The sequence below is a fragment of the Hyla sarda genome, chromosome 1 (assembly GCF_029499605.1).
Source record: "Hyla sarda isolate aHylSar1 chromosome 1, aHylSar1.hap1, whole genome shotgun sequence".
Classification (NCBI taxonomy): domain Eukaryota; kingdom Metazoa; phylum Chordata; class Amphibia; order Anura; family Hylidae; genus Hyla; species Hyla sarda.
The window spans coordinates 415,340,237-415,351,766 of record NC_079189.1 but is presented as its reverse complement, the minus strand read 5'-3'; the positions used below and the strand labels follow the sequence as shown (position 1 = coordinate 415,351,766).

Here is an 11,530-nt window from a genome sequence, read left to right as displayed (position 1 = left end):
CAGTAGGGGGGCTTCCTTAGTGATATGTAATAGTATAATACACAGTAGGGGGCTTCCTTAGTGATATGTAATAGTATAATACACAGTAGGGGGCTTCCTTAGTGATATGTAATAGTATAATACACAGTAGGGGGCTTCCTTAGTGATATGTAATAGTATAATACACAGTAGGGGGCTTCCTTAGTGATATGTAATAGTATAATACACAGTAGGGGGCTTCCTTAGTGATGTGTAATAGTATAATATACAGTAGGGGGGCTTCCTTAGTGATATGTAATAGTATAATATACAGTAGGGGGGCTTCCTTAGTGATATGTAATAGTATAATATACAGTGGGGGGCTTCCTTAGTGATATGTAATAGTATAATATACAGTAGGGGGGCTTCCTTAGTGATATGTAATAGTATAATATACAGTAGGGGGCTTCCTTAGTGATATGTAATAGTATAATACACAGTAGGGGGCTTCCTTAGTGATGTGTAATAGTATAATATACAGTAGGGGGGCTTCCTTAGTGATGTGTAATAGTATAATACACAGTAGGGGGGCTTCCTTAGTGATATGTAATAGTATAATATACAGTAGGGGGGCTTCCTTAGTGATATGTAATAGTATAATACACAGTAGGGGGCTTCCTTAGTGATATGTAATAGTATAATACACAGTAGGGGGCTTCCTTAGTGATGTGTAATAGTATAATATACAGTAGGGGGGCTTCCTTAGTGATATGTAATAGTATAATATACAGTAGGGGGGCTTCCTTAGTGATATGTAATAGTATAATATACAGTGGGGGGGGGCTTCCTTAGTGATATGTAATAGTATAATATACAGTAGGGGGCTTCCTTAGTGATATGTAATAGTATAATATACAGTAGGGGGGCTTCCTTAGTGATGTGTAATAGTATAATATACAGTAGGGGGGCTTCCTATGTGATCTGTAATAGCCTGATCATTTCCAGTAGGGGGCGCATTGCCCCGTGTATACACTATAATGGAGTGACGATTCCCCTCCTGTGCAGTGAATATACTGTATATCCCTTCCCTCAGCTCGCCCACCCCTGACCCCGCACTGCTCCGTTATCCACCTCCGGGAGGAGGAGTCTGGGATCCCTGCGGGGACAGAGCATCACACCGGGGTCAGGCAGCACCGGCCATAACCTGCGGGATGTGAGCTGAGGGCCCCGCAATCACAGATGTGCAATGGCCGGACCGGCCGGTGAGCAGCGCTGACAGTCCCGGGGACCCCGCTGACCCGCAGCCATGGCCTTAGTGACTCTCCAGCGATCCCCAACGCCCAGCGCCGCCTCCTCCGCCAGCACCAGCGAGGTGAGAGCTTCCTCCGCAGCCGGGAATCAGGAAAGAGCGGGGAGGGGCAGGTTACCTAGGCCCGGGCCGTGCCCGCTGACACCCTGGAGATGCCATGTGCTGAGTATGCCAGGGTCTACGCCAGTGTACACCACTCCTGGCACAAGTGTTACTATAGTGAAAGTACAATCACAATCGGTGGGGGGCGCCAGTGGGGCCTGATCTGTGGGTGTCCATCACCTTCCAGAAAAGCCAATGAGTGTTCCCATACAGATTGAGAGGGGTCTTCAGAACCCCCCTGAATTTCACCCTAAAAGAAAGATCATAAAGTTTCTATTACACTTATATCTGGCAACCCAACTCTTCTGGTACCCACAGCTCTCTATCCACCATACACATGCACGCTAGGCTCAGCTGAGCATGTGTTATGGAAGATGGAGGGGTCCTGCGATGGTTCAGGGCTTGTTCACATGGTCAGTCTCCTCCGGTGAAGGGAGCTCTATTGCTCTGTCCATTGGAAGGAGAGGGGTTGAGAAAACATAGTGCATGTCCTATTCTATTTCTTTGCTCAACTCCTGTAGAATACAAGACACCTGTCGGACCCCATTCAAGTCAATGGGATCCATCAGGACCCGGCGGTGTCAGTTGTGCACCAACCCCTTAACGGGGTACTCCTGTGGAAGACTTTTTTTTTTTTCAATCAACTGGTGGCAAAAAGTTAAGCAACTTTGTAAATTACTTCTATTAAAAAAACTTAATCCTTCCAGTACTTATTAGCGGCTGTAAACTACAGAGGAAATTCTTTTCTTTTTGAATTTCCTTTCTGTCTGACCACAGTGCTCTCTGCTGACACCTCTGTCCATGTCAGGAACTGTCCAGAGCAGGAGAAAATCCCCATAGCAAACATATGCTGCTCTGGACAGTTCCTAAAATGAACAGAGGTGTCAGCAAAGAGCACTGTGGTCAGTCAAAAAAGAAATCCAAAAAGAAAACAATTTCCTCTGTAGTATATAGAGCAGCTGATAAGTACTGGAAGGATTAAGATTTTTTTAAATAGAAGTAATTTACAAATCTGTTAAACTTTCGGGCACCAGTTGATTTAAAAAAAAAAAAAAAAAAAAGTTTTACACCGGAGTACCCCTTTTAACGGTAATGGACGTAAATGTACGTCATGGTGCCGTGGTACTTAACGCACCATGACGCACATTTACGCTCCGCCATGACCGTGAGCACCGGAACAGTGCTGCTTTATGCGCCACAGGTCCTGGCTACTATCAGCAGCCAGGGACCCGCCTGTAATGACGGACATCCTCGATCGTGTGGATGTCCGCTATTAACCCCTCAGATCCCATGATCAATACAGATCACGGCATCTGCGGCAGTGCGGTACTTTAAATGGATGATCGAATCGCCCAAAGCGCTGTCGCGGGGATCCGGTCAGCCAGCATGGCAGCCGGAGGTCCCCGAACCTGGCTCCAGCCGTCTCCCGGGGTCTTCTGCTCTGGTCTGAGATCGAGATGACCGATAACACTGATCAGCGCTATGTCCTATGCATATTACTGAACAGTATTAGTAATCAAATGATTGCTATAAATAGTCCCCTATGGGGACTATTAAAGTGTAAATAAAAAAATAAGTGAAAAGTCCCCTCCCTATTAAAAAGGTAAAACGTCCATTTTTCCCATTTTACCCCCTAAAAAAAGCATTGAAAAAAAATAATACACACATTTGGTATCGCCGCGTGCGTAAAAGTCTGAACTATTAAAATATTTTGTTAATTATACAACGTAAGCGTAAAAAAAATTTAAAAAGTCCAAAATTGCTGCTTTTTTGTCACATTTTATTAAAACAAAATGTTACAAAAAATTTATAAAAAGTAAAACCTTGGCAAAAGTGGTACTGATAAAAACTACAGATCATGGCGCAAAAAATTAGCCCTCATACTTCCCCATATACGGAAAAATTTGAAAGTTATAGGTGGTCAAAATAGGGCAATTTAAAACATACAAATTTTGTTGGTTTGAGATTTTTTTTAAGCGGTACAATTATAGAAAAGCATATAACATGGAAATCTTTTTAATCGTATTGGCCCACAGAATAAAGAAAACTTAATTTTTACCGTAAAACAAAACCTTCCAAAATGTGCTAAATTGCGGTTTTCTTTTAATATTTCCCACATAAATAATATTTGTTTGGTTGCGCCGTACATTTTATGGTAAAATAAGTGATGTAATTACAAAGTACAATTGGTGACGCAAAAAACAAGCCCTCATATGAGTCTGTGGATGGAAATATAAAAGAGTTATGGGCCCAGATTTATCAAACTGTGTGAGAGAAAAAAATAGTGATTTTCCCCCAGCCACCAATCACAGCTCAGGTAACTAGCTCTGGTAAAGTGAAACCTGAGCTGTGATTGGTTCTTGTGGGAAAATCACTTCTTTTTTTTCTCTCACACAGTTTGATAAATCTGGGCCATGATGTTTAGAAGGCGAGGAGGAAAAAAAGGAAATGCAAAAATAAAATTGGTCTGATCCTTAACCCCTTAAGGGCTCAACCCATTTGGGCTTTAAGGACGCAGACAATTTTATTTTTACGTTTTCGTTTTTTTCCTTCAAAAAATCATAACTCTTTTATATTTTCATCCACAGACTAGTATGAGGGCTTGTTTTTTGTGCGACCAGTTGTCCGTTGTAATGCCATCACTCACTTTACAATAAAATGTATGGCGCAGCCAAAAAATATACTATTTGTGTGGGAAAATTAAAAAGAAAACCGCAATTTTGCAAATTTTGGAAGGTTTCGTTTTCACGCCGTACAATTTACGGTAAAAATGACGTGTTCTTTATTATTTGGGTCAATATGAATAAAATGATACCCATGATTATATACTTTTCTATTACTGTTGCACTTAAAACAAATCGCAAACTGTTTAACCAAGTTAGTACATTTAAAATCCCCCTAATTTGAAGACCTATAACTTTTTAATTTTTCCATATAAGCGGCGGTATGAGGGCTCATTTTTTGCGCCGTAATCTGTACTTTTTATTGATACCATATTTGCTTATATAAAACTTTTAATACTTTTTTATGAAATTTTCTTTTTGGAATAAAATGTTATAAAAAAGCAGCTATTTTGGACTTTTTAAAATTTTTTTACGTTCACGCCGTTCACCGTAATGTATCATTAACATTTTATTTTACTAGTTGGGATATTTATGCATGCGGCGATACCAAATATGTAAGTAAAATATATATTTTTTACACTTTTTGGGGGTGAAATAGGGAAAATTGGACAATTTACGTTTTTATTGGGGGAGGGGGTTTTTCAAATTATTTTTTTTTACTTTAATTTTTTACTTATTTTACTTTTTTTTTTTTTACACTTTAATTGTTCCCATAGGGGACTATTTATAGCAATGATTTGATTGCTTATATTGTTCAGTGCTATGTAGCACTGATCAGTATTATCGGTCATCTTCTGCTCTGGTCTGCTCAATCGCAGACCACAGCAGAAGATCCGTGGAAGGCAGCGAAGGCAGGTGAGGGGACCTCCGGCCGCCATACTGGATGATCGGATCGCCGCGGAAGCGCTGCGGGCGATCCGATCATTCAAAGTACCGCGATGCTGCAGATGCTGTAATCTGTATTGATCATGGCATCTGAGGGGTTAATGGTGGACATCCGTGCGATCGTAGATGTCCGCCATTACGGACGGGTCCCTGGCTGCTAGCAGCTGCCGGGACCTGCCGCGCATGACACAAGCATCGCTCCGATGCTCGCGGTTAGGCATAGGACGTAAGGGGTTAAAGGGGTACTCCCATGGAAAACTTTTTTTTTTTTTTTTTTTTTTAAATCAACTGGTGCCAGAAAGTTAAACAGATTTGTAAATTACGCCTATTAAAAAATATTAATCCTTCCAGTACTTTTTAGGGGTTATATACAACAGAGGAAATGCTTTACTTTTTAGATTTCTCTGATGTCATGACCACAGTGCTCTCTGCTGACCTCTGCTGTCCATTTTAGGAACTGTTCAGAGTAGGATAAAATCCCCATAGCAAATATATGCTGCTATGGACAGCAGAGGTCAGCAGAAAGCACTGTGGTCATGGCATCAGAGAAAGCTAAAAGTAAAGCATTTCCTCTGTAGTATACAGCCCCTAATAAGTACTGGAAGGATTAAGATTTTTCAATAGAAGTAATTTACAAATCTGTTAAACTTTCTGGCACCAGTTGATTTAAAAAAAAAAGTTTTCCACGGGAGTACCCCTTTAAGGCCAAAATGGGCCTGGTCCATAAGGGGTTAAGGATCCAGTTGGCGAAAAAAAACTGAATTGACCCTGTGTGAACTTAGGCTGGGTTCACACCACGTTTTCTTAAATACGGTTCCCGTATACGGTTTGGAGGAGGGGGCGGGGCTTAATCGCGGCGCCCGCACTCAGCCGTATTCGGGAACCGTATTTAATGCAAGTCTATGAGCCGACCGGAGTGAACCGCAGCCTCCGGTCGGCTTCGTTTTCGGCCGTATGCGGTTTCCCGACCGCAGGCAAAAACGTGGTCGACAACGTTTTTGCCTGCGGTCGGGAAACCGCATACGGGCGAAAACTAAGCCGACCGGAGGCTGCGGTTCACTCCGGTCGGCTCATAGACTTGCATTAAATACGGTTCCCGAATACGGCTGAGTGAGGGCGCCTCAATTAAGCCCCGCCCCCTCCTCCAAACCGTATACGGGAACCGTATTTAAGAAAACGTGGTGTGAACCCAGCCTTAGCCTTATCTCCCCAAGAAGAGAGAGATCCAGCTTGCCTTATCTAGATGCCAGGGGAACATATCAGTAAATCACTGTATACATATAGTCCAGTGTTTCCCAAGCACGGTCCTCAAGTACTTTTCTTGAGTCCGAGGTGAAAGTCTTAGTGATATAATTATGATCAGTGCATCAGGCATCAGCACAATTAGGCTGCATTCACACTTCGTTTTTACATTGCGGGTGCCAAATCTGGCTGGGGTATGGGAGCGTCCGGTTTGCCCCTCCCCCAGCCGGCTCTGGCACCCGTAATGTAAAAACTAAGTGTGAATGCAGCCTTATATCACGTGTAAAAGACTAAGATGGTCCTAAAAACATCACCTGTTGGGGCACTTGAGGACTGCACTTTGGAACACTGCATTAGATGGTCAGTTGATCCGCTGCTATACATTTGAAGGGGTTGTCGGACCTAATAAAATGATGGTGTATGGGAGTTATGGCCGAGAATGGGTTTGTCAGAATGAAAGCGAGGGATCAAACATTTTATCTATCCAAGGGATCCTGTGGAGAGGGGATAAGTATTATGTAGCGGAGTTCCCCTTTAAAAAAAAAAAAAAAAAAAAAAAAGGGGATTGTCATCACAATGCTGCAGCATATGGACTCTGACTGGCATAAGCAGCATTGTGATGTCAGACAATCCTTTTTTTTTTTTTTTTTTTTTTTTTTTTTTTAAAGGGGAACTCCGCTACATAAGTACTTATCCCTTTCCTCAGGATCCCTTGGATAGGGAATAAGTGTCTGATTGCTGGGGGTCCGACCTCACCATGTATCTCTATGGGAGTGCCGGTGAGACAGAATTCGTGTATCTCCGACTCTCCCATAGAGATACATGGAGGGGCATGTTCACAGCTTCATGTCCTGGTTGACAGTAGTGCGTACATGAAGCAGAGCTCGCTCCGTGAGGAGAGCTGGGGTACCGGCCAGGAAATCCTATGGATAGGGAAAAAGTACTTATGTACTGGAGTTCCCCTTTAAGTGTCTTCCCTGTGCCTGCCATAAATGTTACCTGCCCATCGTGATGGAGTGGAGAGTGAGATGCCAGATGAATATTTGTAAAGCACTTGTGCAGTGTTTTTGCAGATGTTCCATAAGGGTAGGGTTACATGTAGCACACCCACAGCTTATATAATGTATACACTCACATGGGACCTCCAGCATGGTTTTGTGCGTGAAATGGGCACCACCTTCTTCTTTGTCCAGCAGCGAATTTGATGCTGCGGCTTTTCTCCTGGCACCTCCTCAGCTGTTTGTGTGTTATTTGTTTTAATAAAGGCAGTCACTCCTGTGGCACGCTGCGATTTCTAAATCCAATAAAATACTGTACGGATATTAAATGGGTATAACAGGCTTTACTAATATTAACTTTTCAGTATCATGCTCGTGATGCCAAATGATGTCCTAAGTACATTTACTTGCCTTACATGTGTTGGGTGGATTCACCCCTTATTTGTCTTTTCATGGATTCCCCCAGGTTCAGCTTTCTCCAGTCTCTGGATGACTGTTGTCTCGAGCCTTTCCTAGGATCCTGTTTGGCCCGAGACAACAACTGATTAAAGGGGGCTTGGCTTCTCGTCTTCCCTGACAAATCAGTCCCCTGATGACATGTGCTTCCCCACACACGTTGAAAGGGGTACTCCGGTGGAAACATTTTTTTTTAAATTAACTGGTGCCAGAAAGTTAAACAGATTTGTAAATGACTTCTATAAAAAAAAAAATCTTAATCCTTCCAGTATTTTTTAGCAGCTGTATGCTACAGGGGAAATTCTTTTCTTTTTGAACTTATTTTTTGTCTTGTCCACAGTGCTCTCTCCTGACACCTGATGCCCGTATCAGGAACTGTCCAGAGCAGGAGAAAATCCCCATTGCAAACCTTTGCTGCTCTGGACAGTTCCTGATATGGAGAGAGGTGTCAGCAGAGAGCACTGTACACAAGACAAAAAAGAGATTCAAAAAGAAAATAATTTCCTCTGTAGCATACAGCTGCTTAAAAGTACTGGAAGGATTAAGATTTTTTAATAGAAGTCATTTACAAATCTGTTTAACTTTCTGGCACCAGTTAATAAAAATAAATAAAAATAAAAATGTTTTCCACTGGAGTACCCCTTTAACCCCTTAAGGACGCAGGACGTACTCAAACGTCCCCTTTTCCGAGTCCTTAAGGACTCAGGACGTTTGAGTACGTCCTGTGAAATCCCGGCCCCCCGCCGCTAGCCGGAGGGGAGCCGGTGCCCGATGCCTGCTGAAATCGTTCAGCAGGCATCGGGGCATATCGCCCAGGGGGGTCATTATGCCCCCCCATGTCGGCGATGGCCGCAGATCGCTGGACAATTCAGTCCAGCGATCTGCGGCAGATTCCGGGTCAATCGGGTCTCCAGTGACCCGGTGACCCGGAATTACAGGCTGTTCGGGGCCGTCTCCGACGGCCCCGAACAGCCAGAGCCTGCAGGGGTGAGGTGGCACTGGTGCCACCTCACGATCGCCCTGATTCGTCGGCCGGATTACCGGACGACCAATCAGGGCGCCTGCTGCGGGTGTCACTCCCGCAACCCGCTCCGCCCCTCTTCCGGAGGACGTGAGCGGGTGCGGGACGTGCACCCCGGGTGCTGGGGACCCCGATCCCCGGCGTCAATGTTGGGATCGGGGCCCCAGGAGCGACAGCCGCAACGGCGACGACGAGGGACTGACCTGTGCGGCGAGGATCGTTGGAGGTGAGTGACAGCCTCCTGCTGTTGCTTAGCAACAGCTCCCAGCATGCAAAAAGGGCATGCTGGGAGCTGTAGTTATGCAACAGCAGGAGGCAGACCACCACAACTCCCAGCATGCCCTTATGGGCATGCTGGGACTTGTAGTTTTGCAACAGCTGGAGGCACATTTTTTCTATGGAAAAGTGTACCTTCAGCTGTTGTGTAACTACAACTCCCAGCTTGCACCAACAGCTAACGTGCATGCTGGGAGTTGTAGTAGTGCATCTGCTGGTTGCATAACTACAACTCCCAGCATGCCCGTTGGCTGTCGGTGACTGCTGGGAGTTGTAGTTTTGCAACAGCTGAAGGCACACTGAGTTATGTAGCAAACCAGTGTGTCTCCAGCTGTTGCATAACTACAGTCCCCAGCATCCCCAGCCAAAGTAGTATGCCTCCAGCTGTTGCATAACTACAAGACCCAGCATGCCCTTCCGCTGTCCGTACATGCTGGGGGTTGTAGCTTTTGCAACAGCTGAAGGCACACTGGTTGCAAAACACTGAGTTTGTTACCAAACTCTGTGTTTCACAACCAGTGTGCCTCCAGCTGTTGCAAAACTACAACTCCCAGCATGCACTGATAGACCGTACATGCTGGGAGTTGTAGTTTTTTAACAGCTGGATGTTCCCCCCCCCCCAATGTGAACGTACAGGGTACACTCACATGGGCGGAGGATTACAGTAAGTATCCAGCTGCAAGTTTGAGGTGCGGCAAAATTTCTGCCGCAGCTCAAACTGCCAGCGAGAAACTACTGTGAACCCCCCGCCCGTGCGACTGTACCCTAAAAACACTACACTACCACACAATAAAAAGTAAAAAACACTACGTATACACATACCCCTATACAACCCCCCTCCCCTCCCCAATAAAAATGAAAAACGTCTGGTACGCCACTGTTTCCAAAACGGAGCCTCCAGCGGTTGCAAAACAACTACTCCCAGTATTGCCAGATAGCCACTGACTGTCCAGGCATGCTGGGAGTTTTACAACAGCTGGAGGCACCCTGTTTGGGAATCACTGGCGTAGAATACCCCTATATCCTCCCCTATGCAAGTCCCTAATTTAGGCCTCAAATGCGCATGGCGCTCTCACTTTGGAACCCTGTCGTATTTCAAGGCAACAGTTAAGGGTCACATATGGGGTATCGCCGTACTCGGGAGAAATTGTGTTACAAATTTTGGGGGGTATTTTCTGCTTTTACCCTTTTTAAAAATGTAAAATTTTTGGGAAAAGAGGCATTTTAGGTAAAAAAAAAATTATTTTTTTTACATATGCAAAAGTCGTGAAACACCTGTGGGGTATTAAGGTTCACTTAACCCCTTGTTACGTTCCCCGAGGGGTCTAGTTTCCAAAATGGTATGCCATGTTTTTTGTTTTTTGCTGTCCTGGCACCATATGGGCTTCCTAAATGCGGCATGCCCCCAGAGCAAAATTTGCTTTCAAAAAGCCAAATGTGACTCCTTCTCCTCTGAGACCTGTAGTGCGCCAGCAGAGCACTTTTCACCCCCATATGGGGTGTTTTCTGAATCGGGAGAAATTGGGCTTCAAATTTTGGGCGGTATTTTCTGCTTTAACCCTTTGTAAAAATGTACATTTTTTGGGAAACCAAGCATTTTAGGGAATTTTTTTTTTTTTTACGTATGCAAAAGTTGTGAATCACCTGTGGGGTATTAAGGTTTACTTTACCCCTTGTTATGTTCCCCGAGGGGTCTAGTTTCCAAAATGGTATGCCATGTGTTTTTTGTTGCTGTTCTGGCACCATAGGGGCTTCCTAAATGCGGCATGCCCCCAGAGCAAAATTTCCTTCAAAAAAGCCAAATGTGACTCCTTCTCTTCTGAGACCTGTAGTGCGCCAGCAGAGCACTTTTCACCCCCATATGGGGTGTTTTCTGAATCGGGAGAAATTGGGCTTCAAATTTTGGGGGGTATTTTCTGCTTTAACCCTTTGTAAAAATGTAAATTTTTGGGGAAACCAAGCATTTTAGGGAATTTTTTTTTTTTTTTTTTTTACGTATGCAAAAGTTGTGAATCACCTGTGGGGTATTAAGGTTTACTTTACCCCTTGTTATGTTCCCCGAGGGGTCTAGTTTCCAAAATGATATGCCATGTGTTTTTTGTTGCTGTTCTGGCACCATAGGGGCTTCCTAAATGTGACATGCCCCCCAAAAACCATTTGTCGCTCCTTCCCTTCTGAGCCCTCTACTGCGCCTGCCGAACAATTAACATAGACATATGAGGTATGTGCTTACTCGAGAGAAATTGGGTTTCAAATACAAGTAAAAAATTTCTCCTTTTTCCCCCTTGCAAAAATTCAAAAATTGGGTCTACAAAAACATGCGAGTGTAAAAAATGAAGATTGTGAATTTTCTCCTTCACTTTGCTGCTATTCCTGTGAAACACCTAAAGGGTTAAAACGCTGACTGAATGTCATTTTGAATACTTTGGGGGGTGCAGTTTTTATAATGGGGTCATTTATGGGGTATTTCTAATATGAAGACCCTTCAAATCCACTTCAAACCTGAACTGGTCCCTGAAAAAAAGCGAGTTTCAAAATTTTGTGAAAAATTGGAAAATTGCTGCGGAACTTTGAAGCCCTCTGGTGTCTTCAAAAAGTAAAAACTCATCAATTTTATGATGCAAATATAAAGTAGACATATTGTATATGTGAATAAAAA

The 11,530-nt window shown here is 43.9% G+C and overlaps 1 protein-coding gene across 1 annotated transcript in view; it reads left to right on the top strand.

Moving 5' to 3' along the window:
• The first annotated feature begins 982 nt into the window (after positions 1-982).
• The window catches only part of SSH1 (slingshot protein phosphatase 1), a 73,922-nt gene continuing 63,374 nt past the window's right edge, over positions 983-11,530 (top strand). The window contains exon 1 of the mRNA XM_056528787.1: positions 983-1,330. Within this exon, the coding sequence (XP_056384762.1) occupies positions 1,265-1,330 (66 nt within the window). The 5' untranslated portion in view covers positions 983-1,264. The remainder of the gene's footprint in view (positions 1,331-11,530) is intronic.